This window comes from Clavelina lepadiformis, chromosome 6 (genome assembly GCF_947623445.1).
Source record: "Clavelina lepadiformis chromosome 6, kaClaLepa1.1, whole genome shotgun sequence".
In the NCBI taxonomy this organism is placed as follows: Eukaryota; Metazoa; Chordata; class Ascidiacea; order Aplousobranchia; family Clavelinidae; genus Clavelina; species Clavelina lepadiformis.
This window is the reverse complement of record NC_135245.1, coordinates 501,514-522,642: the sequence shown is the minus strand read 5'-3', so window position 1 is coordinate 522,642 and position 21,129 is coordinate 501,514. Positions and strand designations below refer to the sequence as shown.

Here is a 21,129-nt window from a genome sequence, read left to right as displayed (position 1 = left end):
ACGCGTTCAAACGATAACTTTATAACCAACGCAAAGGAAAGAAATCTTTAAAATGGCCGCCACTTTGAACATTAGTGAAGGAACTTTGCCAAAGTACGATTATTTTGATGGCATATAAGTTCAAATCAATGTCAATTTGATGAAAGCATAAAACGATTTCTTCTTATTTCCAGGTTGTCTTCATCACAATCTGGCATGTTAAGGAGGCAGCTACCGGGGTTAGGTAAAATATGAAATTCAGTCTAACATTATGATGTCATAAAGAGCGTCAAGAAGAGACGAACCTCGGTTTTCAAATTAGATCTATTCAAGGATTCAATTAATTCCAGGAATTCGTCTTTGTGTAATTGGATCGCGAATACGTTTGTCGGTTTTCAGTTTGCTTTGTTCTGCTTCCCGATGCGCGCGATGCAAACCACTCAACCATCGGTTTTTGCAGCATCGGATGCACATCGAGCGATTTTGCGGTCAAAATATCGCTGCAATCGCTGTCCTGGACGCTGCAAGACATAGGCAAGGGTTGATTCCACGGATGAGTTGTTTGATGATAATCACAGCAAGTACTGGGCACGGCTTGTTTCCTTCTATCGTTGTTATTCACGTTGAACCTATCTATAGCGATATCAGCCCACTTCAAGCTTGACTTCAATTGCTGCATCTTTGTCCAGTTTGTCCCAAAAGGGCATGACATGGTGTCAGAGTTTTTATCCTCGGACTGAGTCTTTGCACGACTTAAACCCGGCGGTGATTCCTCATCGCTCGATCCCCGGTTACCGAGCTGGAGCTTTTGTTCAATATTGTCCCTTTTATTTTTTATTTGTTAAATTATATTACAGTGAGACCTCGTTAATCCGTACCCCGATGAACCGGAATCCCCGCTAACCGACACAAAACTGCCGGGAACGGATTTCTTTCTATGCATTTTACCCCTTTAATCCGGAAACCCCGCTGTCCGACTCCGACACAAAAGTTTTGGAACAAATGTGCTAAATCAATAGCAATAAAATCCGATAAACCGGATTATTAACAGTTAAGCGAAAATGATTCACCATTGTCCTAATACAGTATGTAGTTAGTTGACGAAACAATAGCCGATTATCTACGCATAATAACGTTGCGGTCTTTATTGATTCAAAAGTACAGTACTGTACAGCATTGCGCTTTGTACAGTATTTTAGAAACGAAAAAATAAATTGTTCATCAACAGCAACAAACAACGCTTCCGCGGTCGCAAAAAAATACGTACAGTACATCGGTTGAGTGCGGCAATCTATTGAAGACATACTGCTGCAACTCAATCGTGCTATCAGCTTTTGATATCGCATTGCGCAAAGATTAGAAATAGGTCAAAGAAAGTTCAAGACTGCTGGTCCCGCCGGAATGCTTCGCCAAGCAAGAGCGGTTGTCAAACCGATTTGCGGCCGCATGTTCGTCACTTCTGGCTTAGAGCATGAAACTAGAGCTTAGAAACTTGGTACTTAGAATTGGAGTAAGGTGCATACTGCGTTTTGAACACGGTACTGCATTTGCAAGATTGATTGACTTTTTACTTTCCGATAATCCGGATACCTCGCTAAACCGACATTTTTTGACGAAACGAAGTGGTCCGGATTAACGAGGTCTCACTTTTGATTTTAGAACTGTTAATCAGGACCACTTAGCAGGAGTAAGTTTCTTTTATGTCATGTCAAAAACGTGACCAAGCCCATATTCTCTTAGTCAATAAAGCCGGTGGTTTTCAAACTGGGCGGCTGAACGTCACCACTGTGTCGTGAGATTTTCCAGGTGTGCCGCGAACGTTATAAAAAGTTTGCCCAATTTCTACATTTTTTCAACAATTTTATTAACTTGCATACATAATAATTCGCTATAAAGCTTGTTCAGCACCTGCTGCAAAAGTGTCGATGAAATAAACAATGCTGAAGCCACCAAAATACTGATTTGGTGAAGTAAGTATTTGGAGGTATGGGTAAAGGATTAGGTAAAATAAGATAATTGAGTACAAGGCAGATGAGAAGCATTTCACGCTCCAGTTGGTTTTCTTTCACCGACAGCAACAACGTCACAACCGCCATGCGCATGCGCATTTTGCATCACCCATGCGTAATTAGGCCAACTGTGTAGTTTGGGGCAACACTTCCGTGATTTAGTTGATTTGACTGATTTTGATATGACTTTGATTTAACCGTTCAGCGCTCATTCGATCTATCCAGTGCCGTGTTTTCAGGTGAACTCGTTGTCGTCTTGTCTTGCGCTTCAAACGTTACGTGAGATCAACAACGTTTACTCAAAAACACCAATGGATTCGATTTCGACAACTTTGCAACATTTCTTTTCCAGCTTCATTTTGTAAATTTGTTGACGTCATCCTGTGACTTCATTTTTTATAAGATGTCGGTGTGATCGACTAAATTTAATCAGTTTATCCGTGACCTTTTACTCTACTGAACGTTTACGTCACACTTGTTTACAACGACCCAACGTTTTGTTTATCCAGAACAAACTCTGATTCTTGGTGTTTTGCTGATTCTTTCCTGGTGCTCGATCTGTATCGACGGATGCGTTTGTTTTGACGAGGAACGTTCATTCTGCATTATGGGGCCGTTTGTAGATTCGTGAAAGAGATAAAGTTTCAGCCACACTTGATCATTATGACCTCACCCTCGACTACCGCGAATAAAAAAAAACGATTATTTTTGCGGTTCGTAGACAACCTTTTGATTCATGGAGCTTTTCCACATGTACCCAGGATTGTAATTAAAGAAACAATTGCCAATGATTCGATTAAGTTTTGGTCACATTTTGCTTTGCTTTGGTTGACCAGACTACGTCGACTTGAAGTACGATGACGACAACAAACCGAAGACTGATTTTAGTTTCCTTTTATACCTTTATCTCACTCATAGATTAGCTGTATTTCTGCAGCTCTGTTTCATCGTCCAGCGGAAAGTTTTTTTTAGCAAAGACCGGTGTTTACTAACATTCCCATTCTGGTAAGTCAATGATCTGTCGTAATTGGCTGCAATTAAATTTCAGCGAAAGGATTTCAATCCGTTGATAAGTTGGGAAATATTTCAATGCTCCGCTCAAACCGGTTTCAATCATTTCGATTGCATCACGACCAAGAAGCTACATTTCAATGTTAGGTTGTGGCATTGGAATACTATAGCTACAGGACAGCAATGGGACACCTTTTCGTGAGTTTTCCAGCAAGACGCTGACACCTTTTCGCTTCCAGTTAGTCTCGGAACAGGTTTTGTGCGCTTATTACATCGCCTGAGGAATTTGCGCGCGATTTCTCGAGTCTTTGATGCGTGTGTTCCTTCCACAATTTATTCTTTTGCCTCGTGTTGTTGAGACGGTTGGTCGGTGGTAAAGAGAGATTCAGGAAAAATGGATTCACAGAAAAGCAAAGTTCAGTTTGTTCTGTTGAATAAAACGGCCAAGTGTAGGATATTTTTGACCCTGTGGTTGATTTTAAGTCCAACAGTTTGTCTGTTTTAGATTGAAACTATATTGCTGGCCTTAAGGCTTTAGTGTGTTGTCCAGTTTGTCTGATTTGTTGAGTACATAATAAAGATTTGGTCAGGGCTGCAAGTGATATTTTATTGGATGAAAACAGCTCGTGCTTGTGGCTGGGTTGTGCAATTGTTGGTCTTTGTTGTGCACTTGGCGTGTTTTTTGCCAATCTTTATTTCTGCTTTGTTGCTGCTATGCTCTGTGCGAGCGCTTTTGCGTCTTGTTCATTGATTTTATGTCGTTGCTGCATTTTTGCGCTTTTGTGGTTATTGAGTTGGAGTGGTCTTTGAAGTAATTTTTTTTTTAATTTTTGATATTTACTTAAGATTGTTATGAATTCTGTCCTGGCCATGCAGTGAACACCAGTTTTACGCAAGTCAGCCACATTCTGTTGGAATCTGTTCAGTTTATTTCCAGTGGATTCAGAATTTGATCCGATTATTGTTTCAGAAAAAAGTTTGGAAGATCCGAGGTGAATTGTCAAATATTTTGTTTGCTTAGGCCCTATGTGTTGCCTCAGTTCAAATGTCAACTATAATATTACTATTAGATTAGCTTAATTTCATATTCAATTATTATTAGTAGCCTATTTCATTACTTGACTATTATTAAATCATTTTATTTTATAGTAAGGACACATATAGTATATTATAGTATAGTAGTATATACTATTTATAACTTATAGTAATGACAATACAACAGACAGTTTAACAATATTATGTTTCTAATTATAACAGTTTATTATGTTAAGTTTTGATAATTAAGAAGTCGCAAAATTTTTAAACGTTAATTGCAACAGATTTTAAAGTTAAATTCAAAAAACTATTTGCGGTTTGACCAATGAGACTCAACCAAGTCCAGTAAAACTCTGCTGGCGTTACGTTTTGTTCATACAACACAACTGGTAGTGAAGGTACTGGTGTCGAAAGCACCGTCACTTTTCTATCACTTGAAATTGGTAGGATTGTTGTTGGTGTTCCTTTGATTGCATGTTGCTGTATTTATCTCCTATGTGGGTTTGGGGCGATCATAGTTTGGATAAAGGGGTTCTTCTTCCTCTCTTGTGTAAGTTATTTGTTTTGTGTTTACTGTGTTTTATCGTCGGGAGGCTGCAGGACCCGATGCAGTACTGGGTTCGCCCAAAGCGATCCAGTGTCCCCGGCCTAATGTTTTATCAACTTTTAGCCTTCGCGCCCCTAAACTAGCCTGCACTGTCATTACCCTATCATAGGGCGACAAAGTGTCGTATTTAGATTCGGGTAGCGACCTCCGACATTTTGCGCCTCCCCTAGATGGCGGAACTTATTTGCAACCAATTTGCAGGTTACAGATAATTCTATGCAATGAAAGGACAAGAAACAGTTGGGTGGACTCCCCCTGGCTTAAAGAGAAAACGGTCACATATTAGGTTTGGCTGTAACAGAACAAATCCAGTATTTCAACATTAGGTTTAATCGTAACCTACCAAATCCTGTGCTTGATTATACATGTAGAGACGTGTTCGGTTTGTTACAATGGTTTTTATCCTGCTTATCTATACGCATCTGTTAGCGAAGTGGGGAATTCTTTCCGTTCCCAAAGAACCGTTCCGACGACTGCCACCTTGACGCGGTGGAACGGCTTTCAAACTAAGAGCAGTCAGCTATTTGGCATCATGATTTTCTACTTCGCTGTAATTTTTAAGAGTACATTTGTCAGGCAATATTTAACGTAATAATGATATCAGACCAGAATGTTTTCGCTGCAATTAACCGCGTGGTAGTGCTGTTCATCTGTCGCCTAAACATATTGATAACTTGGATGAATGCTGACTCATTCTTCATGGAACAACAGCTCAATTGCTCTCTGGCAACGTCATGCGGCCGACTGTGAACAACAGTACAATTTCATTTTCCTGTCATTTTAGCCGATAATGATAATAATCATAGCGGATCGAAATTAGAGAAAGTTCTGATAATAATAAGTTGTTCAGTCAATGTACTGACGTACTAATTTGCGTTTCAATCTTTGAATTCAATTCTTCAATCAACAGGGTTGAAGTCGAGTTGCGTATGTGATGATATAAGGCATATTATGTTTGGTTTAGGTTCAATATTATTATGTTACTCGGAGATTATTGTAATGTGTTATCAGCGACTAACTCGAGGGCAATTCTCAGCAACAGATGTTTGCGCAGCAACAAATACGTCGTATTAGCATAACAGTCAAATAATATTGCACCGTTGTCAAACAGCCCCTTTAAACTTTCACTTAGAACATTTAACCAGAAGAAACGGCGGTTATTTTGAAAGGGAATATGACGTCTTTACAAGTTACGAATACATCAGTGCATCAACGTCGCATCTGGTGGCATTAAGTGTCTGTTTAAACCTCTTGTATATAGCAATGATTAAACTGGAAACATATTTACTTAAAGCAAACAAGAGCAGTCATACAACCTGGTCCGTGTGTCATCACGGCAGTTTGTACATCAGCGTTAGGTTCGTAAGTCTTAGGAATAGTAGTTTCACCAGGATGAAAGTGATATGCGCTGGATTTGGCAAAACTGGAACGAAGTCTGTGCAAGCGGCATTGAAGGAACTAGGTTACAATGTGTACGACTATATGGAAAACTTTGAATATTTATACGAGGACTGGATGAAAATATTTAAAGATGGCGGAACTAAGGAAGACTTTCGTCGAATGTTCGAGAATGTAGACGCGGTCACAGATGCACCAGCGTTTTATTTCTGGGATGAAATCCACAAAGCTTTTCCCGAGGCAAAAGTGAGTCAGCTGTAAAGAACTGTTATTAAGTTTTTTGAATTTTTGTTATTATAGGTGAAACTAAACTGTTATCTACTTCTAAAACGCGATAAAAATAACAAATTAAAATTAGGAGTTTTAAACTGATAACTTGTATCGTGCATGGTTCTGCAGTTGTACAATGAACAATGCTATTGACGTAGCTTTTCTCTGTAAATTCGGGTGAATTGAAGTTACACTGAATGTCTTTGCAGATCGTGTTCATGTTTAGAGAGGAGAAGTCGTGGGCAGCAAGCTTGCACAACCAAATAGTGACGGGTTCTTCACCAATTGTGCAACATCTCCAGTTCTTGTCACCCAGTCTTCGAAGATTTACAGGATACAATGATATGTTAGGTAACTCGCAGTAATAAATCAACTACAGCTTGTGTAAGCTTTCAGATAAATTGCAAAATTTAAGTAAGTTTTGGGTAATTAAGTTTATCCGGTCTTTTCGCAAAGACTAAACCTTTTAATCAGCTTGATGTTGGTTTTCAGGAAAAGTGCTGTTTGGATGTAGCCCTAAGACGTCCTGGTTTAAGCCAGTTGGTTTCAACATGCTCTTAGCAAGGATGACTTATCGAAGACATAATGCCCACGTCTTACAGGTAGGCCTGCTTTAAAATATATGAAATTTTAATGTCGCCGCAAGCTTCTAATTTTTATTTCTGATAATTTTTTAATAGAACGCTCCCAAGGACAAACTGCTGGTGTACAATGTCAAAGAAGGTTGGGAACCTCTGTGTAAATTCCTCGGAGTTGATGTTCCTTCCAAACCATTTCCTCATAGAAATGTGAGAGGAAATATTGTACAAGAATATTGGGCTAAACACCCCTTCATGATTCGTATTAAACGAGAACTTATGATTTCTATGGGTGTGCTTGTAACATTTTCTGTCCTTGGCGTTTACACACTGCGGTGTGGACGTCAGAATACATTGTCCACATACTTTTCTAATTTAGCTTCAAATCTTTGGGGAAAACTTACTTCCTCCAAGTTCTAACTTGACCCCTTGCTTAAAGGTCATGATATTACTTTGTTCACAAAAACTTGATCTTTCTTTTATGTCGGTCATTTTTTTAAATAGCTACAGACTGCGAACATTATTCGGCCACAAAGTTGATTTAATTGCTGAATCTAACATAATTGAGTTATTCCCTTTATAGCCTATGTGTTGCTGAATGGAGACGCTTTTGTAAATTGAAGTCAAATAAAATAAATTGTCTTACCTGATTACATGGACAATTCGCCAAAATGTCAACAACGCCAAATACTTTCAACTTGAGAATTGAGATGGTTGGAGCAAGCTTTACTAAGTTGAAGCTTATGAATGAAGAGCACAGCCCAACTTATGTTTGCATTCTATTCTTGATACAAAGCAGCAATTACAACTTCAATTTTGAACAATTTGGCCCTTCGAAACGTTGATCGCAGCATAATTTGTGCTTGCATAAAGAACTACTGTATTAGAACGATTAATCAACTGAAAGATTTTTGTTTTAACCAGAATGAACGATTGGTCGATGACCACATCAATTTGTAAACTTGATGAAGTTTTATTACTTCGCTATATTGTTAGTTGATCATAATTGTTTAAGTGTTGGACCGTGCAGTTAATAGCAGTTATATGATATAATATACAACGTTATAGTTTATATATAAGAGCTCTCAATTATCATTATTAAACAAGGCAATAAGCATGTATGACGCAACAGAGATAATGACGATCAACAAAGCGACGAAGAAAATTATTTCTCGCTGAGCGCGAATCAACACTGGATTTGATTCAAGATATTCATCGACGATTGAACCTTTTTTATTTCTATGAGGGAATGGTTTGGAAGGAACATCAACTCCGAGGAATTTACACAGAGGTTCCCAACCTTCTTTGACGTTGTACACCAGCAGTTTGTCCTTGGGAGCGTTCTGGAAGTTGATCGTTAGAATTTAAACAACTTTTAAAAAGTCACATTTGCGTCGAAGACGAAGGAAATCCGGAAATTGGTAAACAAAATGATCAAAACCACAACCCAACAACGCACTGGATCAGTACAAATACACTGGATATGTAAAAACCTGAATCTCACCCCAAGAAATCTAGCAATGAATTAAGCATGGGTAGCAAGCTCTCCTACTTGAATATCGCTGACCTAGAACTATTTTTACGTCACAAACCTGCAGTACATGGGCATTATGACGACGATAATGCATCCGGGTCAACATCTGATTGTAGTGAGGTGTTTTGAAAAGCGATTCCTTGTTATAAGTGGTTCCAAATGCGCTGTACACTGCGCACGTCGCGAAGTAGGAAGGAAAGAGAAGCAACAGCGAGATTTATAGAAAACTTTTGGAAACACCCAAGCGAATGAAATAATTTTACTTACTGCAATAATTTTTATGTTCTCTCAAGCGTCTCAGGGTTGGCGAAAACACGAGGCCTATAAGAATGAGCCAACGGGCTTCAGAAACTGCTTCATTTCCAACGCTCTTTGCCCATTCGTCTTCGCTATCCCTCAGACAAAGAACTATCTGTAAAGTTAAGCGCTTCAGCAGGTGTTTTGAAAGGAGCTGATGAGCTGACAATGTCACAAATTTCTTTTAGCTGTGACTATTTCATCGAAAAATACGTAAGTTTGAATTCATTTTCACAGCTCCTTACAATCTAACTTGAATGTTATAGCATAATAAACTGAAGCCAACCCAAATCTACCTTCTCATCTAAATCAGACTTTAATGAAACCCATTCTCCTAACCCTAACCTAACCGCCTATCTTTAACAACAGGCTGCGCGACTTACTAACGGTGAAATACTCACATCTATTTCTTTATACTAACTTGGTTCCATTACCTTTGCATCAGGGAAAGCTTTGTGGATTTCATCCCAGAACGTACAAGCTGGCACATCTGTCACCGCGTCCACATTCTTGAACATTCGACAAAAATCTTCTGTTGTTCCACCTTTGCTCATTATCTTCGTCCATTCATTGCCCAAGTAAGTGTAGTGTTCCATAAAGTCATAAACATTGTAGCCTAACTCGGTCAATGCAGCTTGCATCGACTTGGTGCCGGTCTTGTGTAATCCGGCGCATATTACCTTCATTGCAAAGCGCCTATCAAACTGCTGCTTGTGTTAGATAAAGGTTTAAATGACGCAACAATTACATAAAATAAACCTTCACCTCGTCTTGTGCATTATGTTAAAAGCCTCAGGGTGTCTTACATAATAAAGTCAATAATCTGGTTTGAAGTGTACACAAAGCAACCAACCATGCACTGATGCGTGAACCGAATAATAACGTTATGATGTTAACCTGTGACGTATGGAGGCATGCAAAATTGCAAATCGTCGGTGAAACAAAATATTGAATATAATTATGTGACGTCAGTAACTATCTGTTTGTAATTTCTCGCAAGATATAAGGTTCCAGTCCAACTTCGTGACATATCGCTTAGCTCACAGTCTGCAAACATTTCCTGTCGAAGGTTTTCTTTTGTCTGCGCTTCATGTCGTTTAAACGTTTATTTGTTTTGTGACGTATTTTCCGTTACTAACCAGAAAAACTGTGAATATTATTATTGGCAGACACCCAAAAAATTCCTTATTATTGCTATTACTGTTCTCCTCTAACAGTCTAATTTGGACCTTCATCTTTCTAGTATTGAATCCTGTGAATCTTGTTCTAGTCTTCAGTGGAATTGAAACATATCGCGATGTCAATGAAATGAACATTTTAATGGACAAACTTTGTCCAGTTTAAGAAAATTTAATGACGTCACAATTCTGGCTGCGGAAGATTTCACGACGGACACTCATTGAATATAGGCGGAACAACTCGAGCTATAACCAAGTAACCATGAACTATAACTCAATACCAACTGAAATACGTTAAAAGGCCACAACATTTTATTACTCCAACCAACAACAGTTGGTTGTGATCAAGTCTGATCGAGATATCAAGTCTGTCTGTTTCTTGACACAACGATATAAATTGAGTTGATAAAAGGTGTTGCAGCAATTTATGCTCCTTAACTCAATACACAACGTCTGCTATGATGAAGTAAAAGCGGTCAAGAAACTATGAAAACGACCTAACCAAGTCATGGGATTTGACGTCACAAATCTATACGAGCCGTAAGAAAACAAAGCTAACAGTGTGGCCATAGAAATCATAACTTCGCGTTGTCCACGAATAAATATTGGATCTTTCTCGAGCATCTCCTGCAAAATATTTCCTCTCACGTTTCTATGAGGAAATGGTTTGGAAGGAACATCAACTCCGAGGAATTTACACAGAGGTTCCCAACCTTCTTTGACGTTGTACACCAGCAGTTTGTCCTTGGGAGCGTTCTGAACATAAATAAAATAAAAGTCTATACGATTTGTACTTAGGCCTACTGCTTTGCTGTAATCATGACGTCAAATTTTGATATTGCGATGTGACGTCATAAGTTGAACAACCTGGAGCACATGGGCGTTGTGTCTCCTGTAAGTCATTCTGGCAGCGGTTTCGTTCATCCAATTTGAAAATCCGAAAATCACCAAGCCTTGAAACAATAAAACGGCGATAACAAACCGGCCACGTAATATACACGATGCTATGCCATGTAGACATTCTATAAGTATTTTACTCATCAGATCTCCGTAACTAGTCATTTGCCACATGGTCGGTGACAGTAAACGCAAAAGTCTAAAAATTGGTTTGGTGTTCTCAAGCATCTGTTTATTTAAACTTTTCATCCAAGATTCTTCATCGCGAATTGAGAAGACGATCTAAGAAAAACAAATTCTTCCTGATTCAACTAATAATTATAATTACTGGTAAATTGAAACAACTTAATGTTAATCTAAATTTTTTCACGTTTAATTGTGTCTTCACAGGTCACTTTTGCATCAGGGAAAGCAAATACTCATCCTCAACCCATTCTCCTAACCTAACCGCCTATCTTTAACAACAGGCTGCGCGACTTACTAACGGTGAAATACTCACATCTATTTCTTTATACTAACTTGGTTCCATTACCTTTGCATCAGGGAAAGCTTTGTGGATTTCATCCCAGAAATAACAAGCTGGCATATCTGTCACCGCGTCCACATTCTCGAACATTTTACGAAAATCTTCAGTTGTTCCTCCATATTTGAATATTTTCATCCATTCCTTGCCCTGGTATTTGTATTGCTCCATAAAGTCATAAACATTGTAGCCTAACTCGGTCAACGCAGCTTGCATCGACTTGGTGCCGGTCTTTGAAAATCCAGCGTAAATAACCTTCATGATGTCTGAGCTGACTGACTGACAAATTTGCTGAAAGAGTTTGCTTTGTAGTTTTTTAATGTTTACTCATCTTGTCGCGCTTCAGAACAGTTTACTTTCTGCGATATAACTCGCTCAAAGTCTAAAAACCAATATGGCGGCGCTCTGCAAGTACTTACAAGTACAAACGAAAGCATCTCAGACATTTGAAGAGAAAGTTAAGTTTTTGCGGTGTGTTGTATTCTTCTAAAGTTAAATTACTCACCGCACTTATTGGAAATTAAACCAGTTGTTTGCATTCAACTTCCATAGGTAGGTAAGTCTCTACCTTTGCTTCGGGGAAAGGTTTGTGGATATCTTCTCAAAAGGAGAAGGCTGATGCATCTGTCACCGCGTCTATATTCTCAAACATTCGACGAAAAGTTCCGCCTTCGCTCATTATTTTAGCCCATTCCTTGCCCAGGAACGTGTACTGTTCCATATAATCATAGACATCGTATCCGAACTCGGTCAACGCAGTTTGCATTGTCTTCGTACCGGTCTTTGAAAAACCAGCAAATATAACTTTCATTTTGGCTAAATCTTGTAAGGTTACGAAAAGTTGCATGCAATTGTGCTGTCAAGCGGTCTTGTACAAACTGACACGAGAAACCAACAAGCTTTGATCAAACTGATCAAATATTTACATTTCTTCGCACGGAGCATAGTTAAGCCGGTGGCCGGGAATGTAGGGAAGCACAGATAATCAAACTCGTAACTATGAACGATATTTCTCGTCATATTCGAATGATCTGGAAGAAAAACGTGTTTTTGTTAGGTCTGATTTTCTGCATATTTCCCCAATAAAAGCCAAAGTATTTGATTTTGTATGCTGGAGATCCAAATATTTTCACCCAAGTTGTCAATCGTTATATTTCATTTCACGTTTCTATGAGAGAATGGTCTAGAAGGAACATCAAATCCGAGGAATTTGCACAGAGATTCCCAACCTTCTTTGACGCTGTACAACAATAATTTCTCTCAGGGAGCGTCCTAGGAATCGATAACTTTACCATCAGCCGTGCTTTTACCGGATTTATATCTGCTGCTTGAAACTATTATACTTACTATATAGTCTACTGTTGTTATCATAAACCATGATTTGATGTTGTAGTGTAACTAAGTTGTGGCGCTTGGTGTTGTGTCTTATGTGCAGATTTATCTTGCAGTTGTTGCTTTCATTTGAAAAGTGAAGTGTGTGGCATAGCCCCATATACCACTCAACCTTACTGAAACCGATGATTAATTGAACGAGTTAATGTACATAGTATGTTGTGTACAGCAAGCAAACGCAAAATGCTAAGCAGCACGTAACAAACACTCTTTCATAAAGTTGGTGACGACAGTCGTAGTTGGTGACGCAATTGGCTCTTGGCATTCTCAGGTATCTAGTTGCTTCTGTTTTTCGCACAAAATTTTAAACGAGCAGATAATCAAGGAAGAAGAGATATTCTGTGAATTGGCGGACAATTGTTTGAGGGAATGAAATTAATTTTATCTCTTTTCCATGTTACTGTGTTCAGTCATGTTACCGTTGCACCAGGAAAACCTTTGCGAATTCCATCCCAGAAATGATTTGTTACTTAATTTTGAAAATCCCATGTAAATCACTTTCATGATCTCATTACTGATAATTAGCTTAATGCTGAAACAATTTACGTTGTATTTTTTCGCTCGCTTTGTCGTACAACATAACAGTGTAATTTTCTGAGAACTAACTGGTTCAAACCCTAAAAGAAAACAAATTTGACAGCACTCTGCAAATATTCAATTAATCACAAACTTACAATTTTCTGCCTTATTTTTTTAACAAGGGTGGGAAGAAAAAGATTTCTATTTGATGATGGACGTTTACACAAAAACGCACAAAAAGCAATAAATTTTCCATAATTATTAACGGTGAAAATCAGCATTTCTACCCATCTTTTCTACTAAACATGATTAAATTGATTACGTCACCAGGTCTTTCATATCACGTTCCACGTGAGAGGTTTTGACGTCATGTCATTACTTGATAAATGAAAAAAGAAACCAGAGCGATTAGAAGAGTTATTGAAAATATCAATTCTCGTTTAGCTCGAATCATAATCGGTTCCTTTGCTAATGCTTCTTCTACTATACTTCCTCTCACGTTCTTGTGAGGGAACGGTTTGGAAGGAACATCAACTCCGAGGAATTTGCACAGAGGTTCCCAACCTTCTTTGACGCTGTACACCAGCAGTTTGTCCTTTGGAGCGTTCTGGAAGTGATTCGTTAGAATTTAGTTTTTTAAGAAGGGTGATCTGATTACTTGCAAAAGTTAAATCATATAAACCTGCAGCACATGAGCGTTGTGTCTCCTGTAACTCATTCTTTCAAGCAGCTCATTTCTTTCATAAGGCTTGAAGAGACTTGTTTTCAGCTGCGTTCCAAACATCACCAGCCCTGTGCATAGTCAAGACTGGTCAGTTACAAATGAATCTACAAAGCGTTTCTTTAATATGACGCCATACTTGCATTCGCGGTGTGGTTAAACAATCCTCGGAATGAAGGTGACACAACTCTCAGCAGTCGCATCAGAGGAGTTGAGTTTTCAACGATCTGTCGTTGCATGCTTCTGTTCCAGGCATCTTCATCTCTCATTGAGAAAACTATCTGTTGCGAGAAAGTTAAAGTTTACATAAGTAACTTATAACCTTCTATGGAGGCTAAATCAGTTTGCCTGTTTACCTTTGCATCAGGGAAAGCTTTGTGAATTTCATCCCAGAAGTAATAAGCTGGCGCATCTGTAACCGCGTCCACATTCTCGAACATTCGACGAAAGTCTTCTGTTGTTCCGCCTTCGGTCATTATTTTAGCCCATTCTTTGCCCAAGTAGGTGTACTGTTCAACAAAATCATAGACATTGTATCCTAACTCGGTCAACGCAGCTTGCATCGTTTTCGTACCAGTCTTGGAAAAACCAGCAAATATAACTTTCATTTTGGCTAAATCTTGTAGGGCTTCGAAAAGTTGCAAACAACCGTGCTGTTGTCAAGCGATCTTGTACAAACTGACACGAGAAACCAACAAGCTTTGCTCAAACTGATCAAATATTTACACTTCTTCGTCCGGAACATAGTTAATCCGGTGGCCGGGTGTATTGCAGAACAAACATTCCAATAGTCGGAAAATGTCTGCAGTTTGGTCTGATTTCGGAGAGATTTATTTCACGAAGTAAACCAAAGTGTTTGATGTCTTACATTGCAGGCTAAGGTACTTTTTACCCAAACCATTGAGTTCACCACTTTTTCCACGATGATGTGTCCAGTTATATTTCTACATTCTCTTAGATTACAAAAACTGGAGCAATCACCACCTAGCCAACAAAAAGCAGCTTTGTGAAATGACTTAGTGCAAAATGTTATGTGTCGTGGACATAAGGTATGTGCCCTGTACAGCACATTGCTGTATTTTATACATCGAGTGATGATTGGTAAGCAACGATATTTGAAACTGGCATCATAAATAGGCACACTGACGTATCCTTGTGCGCATCGCGACAATTCAAACCCTCTGGAATAGAGAGTCAGAATTGTTGAGTTTTCAATTGTCCGGGTGTAAATTGGGGCAAAACATTATTTGGGTACTGAACAACGTAATTTATATTAAACCAATATTGGAATATTCTTTGTTGATTCGACACAATACGTAAAACAGTTTTCGAAGAATATGAAATAAAAGCAGATTTTCTTTTATGCTGTTTTATTAACTTGTTTCGAAAATAACACTGCAGCTATTGTCGTCACAAAACTTTATATGAAATATTTGTGTCTGTGCTGTGGAATGGTGTTCAGGATCGAATGTCTGTCGGCTGTGGGTCATCTTTCATTTTGTTCTAGCTTGGCTGATGATTGTATTGAAATAGATTGTGTTTGTGTTGATTTCTAGTTATCCGGTTTTGCGATTCCATGATCTATCTCAGGTATTAAGTGATTAGGGTAACATTAGATGATGGAAGTCAAACGCTTCGGCTGACAAAAATAAGCGGAGTGTAAAACCGGACCGAGCTAAATAAAGAACAGCTTGCCCGATCGAGCTGATACCAGAAATTAATAAACAACTAAATGCTAACATCAGGGCTCCTGGTGACCGCGCTATTCATTTTGCTCAAACGAATTTCTCAACTGGTGTAATTCTGGTAGCTTTTGCTCAGCAAATTTATTCCTGGCTCAACTTCATGTTTATTTCTTGCACTGCTGACTTCAAGTATAACTTCTACAAATTCATTTCACTTTCATGTTCCACGCTTCCATGTTAATTACATAAGCATCCACGAAAGAATGCCAAAAGCATTGCTATAAGGTGAAGTTGCAATAAACAAGCGTTTGCCGCATTGTTGTAAGAACGTTGTTATCGAAGATATCCAACAAGTTTGTATGCGCCGTAGCAAAACAAAGCAGCCATCCCAGTTACCAAAACCAAGCATTCGCGTCTTGCTTGGATAAACAATGGGTCATTTGCCAGCAGTTCTTCCATGATTTCACCTTGTTTGTTCTTGTGAGGAAATGGTTTTGAAGGAACATCAACTCCGAGGAATTTACACAGAGGTTCCCAACCTTCTTTGACGTTGTACACCAGCAGTTTGTCCTTAGGAGCGTTCTAGGAAGTATTTAATTATTTTTTTCAAAAAATTGTGAAGAAAATCGTTTTAGTGAGAAGCAGTTTACTCTGCTAATGTAACCCACAGGTTTTGGAAGTATCGAAGCAGAAATTTCGTTACAGTAACAATCCAACCTGCAAAATATGAGCGTTGTGTCTTCGGCAGGACATTCTAGCGATCAATGAACTGAACGTGTCTTGTTTAAACCAATGCCTTTGAACTGTTGTCCCGAATACCGTGCGACCTACAAAATATGTCATAGCTAAAAATGGTCTTGAGTGTTCACCTTGGCAAGAAAACAATTGATTAGAAGCGGCCATAAAAATAGTCAAGAAAACAACTGCCAAGATTGAAGTTTATGAATTCTGAATATCATTGAAGTTGAATAATAATAATGGTTGAATAATAATGGTTAATAATAATAATAATAATTATATAATAATAATGGTTGGTTAATAATGGTGAGGTTGAATATAATACTATTAAAAATGATCTTACCTACACTGCGCATGAAGGCGTTGAACCTTCTATAGGTCGGGGATAATACGCGCACTATGCGGAAAAGCGGTTGGCACTCAGCGGCACCTTGAGCACAAAAACTTCTGGTCCATGAAGCCTCGTCTCGCCAAGTGAAGATAATCTGTGTATTGCACATTCTCGTTTATCAAAGAATACAAAATACTTGACAGTCCTGATGTGTACAACATTTCAATCAATTGTGGTTGTTATTATTTTTACTGCTGTTAACAGCTCAAAGTGGTTGTTACCTTCGCATCAGGGAAAGCTTTGTGAATTTCGTCCCAGAAATAACAAGCTGGTGCATCTGTAACCGCGTCCACGTTCTCGAACATTCGACGAAAATCTTCAGTTGTTCCTCCATGTTTGAATATTTTGAACCAATCTTTGCCCAAGTAACTGTAATTTTCCATAAAATCGTAAACATCGTAGCCCAACTCTTTCAATGCAACTTGCATTGTCTTGGTTCCAGTCTTCGGAAAACCAGCACATATAACTTTCATTGTATTTTCGTTCTTTTCTGCTAAGTGTTAGCTACAGGCTAAAAACATTTATACGAGGTGGCTGAAGAAAAAATTCATTTGTGACTTGCAAAGCTTGCGTTGGACTATTCTGTGATTTCGTCTGTAGCCTGCACTGCATGCGAGAGCACGCCAACGTATTCTCAAGCACAGATTGCACAGAAACAAACATATTTGTACATCCATGTGCTACCGCCTATACTGCCACTAATCATTGCATGCTCGAGTATCGGTGCGCTCGCACCCCGTGTGCAGTCACCTTCAGTTTTTAAGTTGTGTGTAGAAAAGGCTGGTTCTAATAAAAGACGATTTCCTGAGCACCATTGTTACAAGCATTTAGTTTTACGACTGAAATCGTCTTTCTAGTTTTATAATGGCTCTAAATCAATACTTTGCGCAAATAAAACGCGCTATTTTCAGGTGTGAAGGATTTTACAACCGACCTCTTCTGTATTGGTCATCATAGTTTATGCATCTTCTATCTGTCTCTGCCTGATTCTGTGCATTCGCTGTTAATTGTACAAATTTTTCTCGCCTTCATTACGTCCGGCGTTTCTGTTATGACGTTTGCTCCTTAATATTATAACGTTTGTTTCCGTTTCAAATAAACCTGACAATAAGCCGGAAAAGAAAATAATAATGGAAAAGCGACGCCCATTCGCCGATATTCTCGGTACGTTATTCGCGTTTAATCTGACCATGATCGAGACTAAGCAAATGATTGATGTTGCCGGCGAGTGAGGAATAAGTTTAAGGAGGTGCAAGGAAGCACTTAGATGTGATGAATGTTATGAGTCGTCGTAGGTCTATTTCAGGATACGAACTACTTTGAGCTGCAGTGATCGCTGTATCTGAATTAAATTATAAATCTGAGTTGCCCTTCCAAGTGAACGTCATTATTAAATATTATTAACTAACTATTATTATTATTATTATTATTATTATTAACTAGGTAGATTGCTGAGCTTTACTGAAGTCAGCAGTGCGCGGACCAGGTAAAGTTCCGCGCTTGTACTGCGTAGATCGATTGTTTGCCTGACTCCATCGCTGCATAGCTCGCATGATCGTGAACCGCCTGTAGTTAGTGACATCTCTTGACATTGAACAAGATGAATGACGGCTGTTGTTGCCAAATTATGTTGAATAAGCCGAACAAATGCTGATTTAATAAATAAAACTTCTCCAAGAATTGCTATCCGCTCTGTTATCGTCACTGTAATTCCATGGGAAACATAATGTCAACTGCATTGCATGGTTGCCCAGCTTATGAAGTCGTAAATGAAGCAGATGAAATGAGACCAACTACAGCAGAGCGTTTTGAAATTAAACGCAGAAGCAAATCACTAAGAATGTTAAAATCTTATCAGACCTGCACCACGATAACGTTCTAGAAATCAGGGCTGGATAGACTGATATCAACGCGCATCCTTATTGCGGCATTGTCAGGTTCAAGGTGTTATGTGTTGCACCCCTCCATTGATTGTGATGTTTATTTAAAGTCAAAGTCCCAGTCGATGTATGAAGAGGATCAAACACATTCGGCCGAGTCCAATTTGATTTTTTCTTCAACTACTCTCATGGCATAAGGTCTGTAAATTTCCAATGTGTTCAATAAACTGACTGTGTTTAATTATACAACACTACCCCCATATACTGCTTGGTTAAACAAAGTAACTGCCCTTGTTTGATTATTATGTAACCTCGTTTCAGGATAATTTCTGCATGCTCTGTTTTGAATTGCACTAATTTCATCTCAAATCACAACCGTTTTACGTTTTTACGCCAAAAACAAGTGAGAGTTGTTTGATATAGAAATGACGATCAGACCTACACAACTTCATCTTCAACCTGTCATCCCCCGCCTACTTATCCAGTATTCCACATTTGTATTCTCTAGTTAAATATTTAGGCGATAAACTTTATTTATGGCATGGATCTACCAGATTGAAAGTGCTTCTAAGATCGAAAGTAATTCACTGTTTTATACACGCCAAATGGGACTAAAACAGCAATAGCGGCTGCAGTAAATAGAAATTCTCGCTGTCCGCGGATCAACACCGGATCTTTTGCTAATGCTTCTTCTACTATACTTCCTCTCACGTTTCTATGAGGGAATGGTTTGGAAGGAACATCAACTCCGAGGAATTTACACAGAGGTTCCCAACCTTCTTTGACGTTGTACACCAGCAGTTTGTCCGTGGGAGCGTTCTAAGCAACATACATCTTTGACGGAAATTTCTTAAAGATAGAATTTAACCAATTCCTTGTTCTATCCATGGTAAATTCAACTACTGTGCATCGAATAAATTAAAATTCAACAAAAAATACCAGCAAGACATGAGCGTTGTGTCTTCTAAATGACATTCTGGCAAGCAACTTGTTGTATGTGTTTGGTTGAAGCCAATGTTTCTTTTGTTTCACTCCCATCACTTCAACTAAATATTGTTGCGTATATGACAGTATGTAACATTGCTACTCACGACATACATTTAAGACACAAATAATTAATTCGGCTAATATACAGTATATTTAACTTAACACAACTTAAGTGATGTCTATAATAGATACGCTAAACATATAGGTGTTACCAACAAGTTCTATGAAACTATTTAGACGGTACAATGTTGGTGATAGAAGGCGCATGACACTGAACATTGGTTGTGTGTTCCTGGTCCACTGGTGATCCCAACTCCTGAACCAGGCTTGCTCGTCTCTCGTTGTAAAAATTATCTGAAACGCAAACGTATTAACAACCTCTCGCTTATCAACCTAAAGATTGTTTCTACGTGCTGAGTTAAAATTAATGATGATATTTTTCTCCGAAAACCATTTCGGTTTTGTGCAACACGAACTTACTCTGCGTTTAAAACTTTGAGGTACAGCTTGGTTAGAAATTTAAAGGCTGAGATTGTAATTGTGGTTGATTGTAATTTATTGCACGAGACAAGTACAACGATTCAATCTGTTTCAACTTTGCAAGTTGCTTGAAAGTTAACTTTACACATCGAATATGACTCATATAACAAGTTCACTCACCTTTGCATCAGGGAAAGCTTTGTGGATTTCATCCCAGAAGCAACAAGCTGGAACATCTGTCACCGCGTCCACATTCTCAAACATTCGAAAAAAATCTTCTGTAGTTCCACCATGACCAAATATTTTCATCCAATCATTGCCCAGATATTTGTATTGCTCCATAAAATCGTAGACATCGTAGCCCAGCTCCTTCAATGCCGCTTGCATGGTCTTGGTGCCGGTCTTGGAAAACCCAGCGCATATAACTTTCATTATACAGTATTTTCTCTTTTCTGAGCGTCGGAGTCGACCTAAACACAGTCTTTTAATTAACTAATTTTATCCGTTTGTGGAACTTGCCGCCATTGTAACATTGACCTTGACTAACCGTTTCAAACAAAACAGATTTTCGGTCGTTGTAACTAGAACGTTTTCTTTTACGAATAAAATGATCTCCTTAGTTTTCCAAGAAAAATACTTTGCACAAATAGATCTAAAAGACTTAATTGATGATTACCCGCTACTGTGCTTAGCTTGCAAGCATTTTATTGTAATGGTCGCCTTCGTCGATGAAAGAGCAAAGTTTCCTTTTATGCTTTGATTGCGTCAGGCGTTTGTGTTACGACGTTTGCGACTTGGCACGCGTCACATGTCTTGTGTGACAAATGTCAGCGATTACCACGTTGTTGGCTGTCGCTCATCAGCGAGAAGCAACACGCGTCTGTAGCGATTCTCGAAGCGCGCAAATCACGTCCAGTCTGCAACGCAACTACGAATTATTTGGCGTATTATATTCGTCTATAATTGGTGGGTTGTTAACATCACAATCTGTCATCACCACGACGTTTGAAATCATCGCTC

The 21,129-nt window shown here is 38.7% G+C and overlaps 5 protein-coding genes across 7 annotated transcripts; 1 reads left to right on the top strand and 4 right to left on the bottom strand.

Annotated features, from left to right (window-relative positions):
* The first annotated feature begins 5,588 nt into the window (after window positions 1-5,588).
* On the top strand, window positions 5,589-7,537 carry LOC143461601 (uncharacterized). Its single transcript, XM_076959370.1, has 4 exons — window positions 5,589-6,285; window positions 6,519-6,660; window positions 6,802-6,911; window positions 6,990-7,537. Exons 1-4 carry the CDS (start codon window positions 5,905-5,907, stop codon window positions 7,305-7,307), a joined length of 951 nt encoding a protein of 316 aa, XP_076815485.1. The 5' UTR covers window positions 5,589-5,904; the 3' UTR covers window positions 7,308-7,537.
* A 303-nt stretch (window positions 7,538-7,840) lies between these two features.
* On the bottom strand, window positions 7,841-11,860 carry LOC143461604 (uncharacterized). 3 transcript variants are annotated; one of them, XM_076959374.1, is made up of 4 exons: window positions 11,326-11,800; window positions 8,689-8,833; window positions 8,480-8,592; window positions 7,841-8,230 (listed from the first exon to the last, which is right to left on the bottom strand). In XM_076959374.1, exons 1-4 carry the CDS (start codon window positions 11,575-11,577, stop codon window positions 7,973-7,975), a joined length of 768 nt encoding a protein of 255 aa, XP_076815489.1. In that variant the 5' UTR covers window positions 11,578-11,800; the 3' UTR covers window positions 7,841-7,972. The 3 variants fall into 3 exon arrangements, with proteins under 3 accessions (XP_076815489.1, XP_076815488.1, XP_076815487.1); XM_076959373.1 differs by lacking the exon at window positions 11,326-11,800 and adding an exon at window positions 9,153-9,837; XM_076959372.1 differs by lacking the exons at window positions 7,841-8,230; window positions 8,480-8,592; window positions 8,689-8,833 and adding exons at window positions 9,405-10,652; window positions 10,764-10,849; window positions 10,934-11,075 and having other exon boundaries at window positions 11,326-11,860.
* Window positions 11,861-13,255: 1,395 nt separating this feature from the next.
* LOC143461608 (uncharacterized) lies at window positions 13,256-14,625 on the bottom strand. Its single transcript, XM_076959378.1, has 4 exons — window positions 14,305-14,625; window positions 14,088-14,229; window positions 13,910-14,019; window positions 13,256-13,834 (listed from the first exon to the last, which is right to left on the bottom strand). The coding sequence occupies exons 1-4, from the start codon at window positions 14,554-14,556 to the stop codon at window positions 13,595-13,597; spliced, it is 744 nt and encodes a 247-aa protein (XP_076815493.1). The 5' UTR covers window positions 14,557-14,625; the 3' UTR covers window positions 13,256-13,594.
* A 1,219-nt stretch (window positions 14,626-15,844) lies between these two features.
* On the bottom strand, window positions 15,845-17,393 carry LOC143461607 (uncharacterized). Its single transcript, XM_076959377.1, has 4 exons — window positions 16,984-17,393; window positions 16,715-16,856; window positions 16,351-16,460; window positions 15,845-16,215 (listed from the first exon to the last, which is right to left on the bottom strand). The coding sequence occupies exons 1-4, from the start codon at window positions 17,233-17,235 to the stop codon at window positions 15,967-15,969; spliced, it is 753 nt and encodes a 250-aa protein (XP_076815492.1). The 5' UTR covers window positions 17,236-17,393; the 3' UTR covers window positions 15,845-15,966.
* A 1,757-nt stretch (window positions 17,394-19,150) lies between these two features.
* On the bottom strand, window positions 19,151-20,797 carry LOC143461605 (uncharacterized). The gene is made up of 5 exons (XM_076959376.1): window positions 20,657-20,797; window positions 20,290-20,579; window positions 19,842-19,983; window positions 19,582-19,688; window positions 19,151-19,461 (listed from the first exon to the last, which is right to left on the bottom strand). The coding sequence occupies exons 2-5, from the start codon at window positions 20,539-20,541 to the stop codon at window positions 19,210-19,212; spliced, it is 753 nt and encodes a 250-aa protein (XP_076815491.1). The 5' UTR covers window positions 20,542-20,579; window positions 20,657-20,797; the 3' UTR covers window positions 19,151-19,209.
* Window positions 20,798-21,129: the final 332 nt, after the last annotated feature.

What these genes read in the sequence shown, in the direction of transcription:
- LOC143461601 (XM_076959370.1), top strand. Translation starts at nt 5,905, where the DNA reads ATGATTAAACTGGAAACATATTTACTTAAAGCAAACAAGAGCAGTCAT. An exon ending in AAGCTTTTCCCGAGGCAAAA is followed by an intron (nt 6,286 to 6,518) that starts GTGAGTCAGCTG and finishes ATGTCTTTGCAG; the next exon opens with ATCGTGTTCATGTTTAGAGA. An exon ending in ATAATGCCCACGTCTTACAG is followed by an intron (nt 6,912 to 6,989) that starts GTAGGCCTGCTT and finishes ATTTTTTAATAG; the next exon opens with AACGCTCCCAAGGACAAACT.
- LOC143461604 (XM_076959372.1), bottom strand. Translation starts at nt 11,577, where the DNA reads ATGAAGGTTATTTACGCTGGATTTTCAAAGACCGGCACCAAGTCGATG. An exon ending in AAGCTTTCCCTGATGCAAAG is followed by an intron (nt 11,076 to 11,325) that starts GTAATGGAACCA and finishes TGTTTTTCTTAG; the next exon opens with ATCGTCTTCTCAATTCGCGA. An exon ending in ACAACGCCCATGTGCTCCAG is followed by an intron (nt 10,653 to 10,763) that starts GTTGTTCAACTT and finishes ATTTATGTTCAG; the next exon opens with AACGCTCCCAAGGACAAACT.
- LOC143461608 (XM_076959378.1), bottom strand. Translation starts at nt 14,556, where the DNA reads ATGAAAGTTATATTTGCTGGTTTTTCCAAGACTGGTACGAAAACGATG. An exon ending in AAGCTTTCCCTGATGCAAAG is followed by an intron (nt 14,230 to 14,304) that starts GTAAACAGGCAA and finishes TTCTCGCAACAG; the next exon opens with ATAGTTTTCTCAATGAGAGA. An exon ending in ACAACGCTCATGTGCTGCAG is followed by an intron (nt 13,835 to 13,909) that starts GTTTATATGATT and finishes AATCACTTCCAG; the next exon opens with AACGCTCCAAAGGACAAACT.
- LOC143461607 (XM_076959377.1), bottom strand. Translation starts at nt 17,235, where the DNA reads ATGAAAGTTATATGTGCTGGTTTTCCGAAGACTGGAACCAAGACAATG. An exon ending in AAGCTTTCCCTGATGCGAAG is followed by an intron (nt 16,857 to 16,983) that starts GTAACAACCACT and finishes TGCAATACACAG; the next exon opens with ATTATCTTCACTTGGCGAGA. An exon ending in CGCCTTCATGCGCAGTGTAG is followed by an intron (nt 16,461 to 16,714) that starts GTAAGATCATTT and finishes CATATTTTGTAG; the next exon opens with GTCGCACGGTATTCGGGACA.
- LOC143461605 (XM_076959376.1), bottom strand. Translation starts at nt 20,541, where the DNA reads ATGAAAGTTATATGCGCTGGGTTTTCCAAGACCGGCACCAAGACCATG. An exon ending in AAGCTTTCCCTGATGCAAAG is followed by an intron (nt 19,984 to 20,289) that starts GTGAGTGAACTT and finishes TTTGCGTTTCAG; the next exon opens with ATAATTTTTACAACGAGAGA. An exon ending in ACAACGCTCATGTCTTGCTG is followed by an intron (nt 19,462 to 19,581) that starts GTATTTTTTGTT and finishes TATGTTGCTTAG; the next exon opens with AACGCTCCCACGGACAAACT.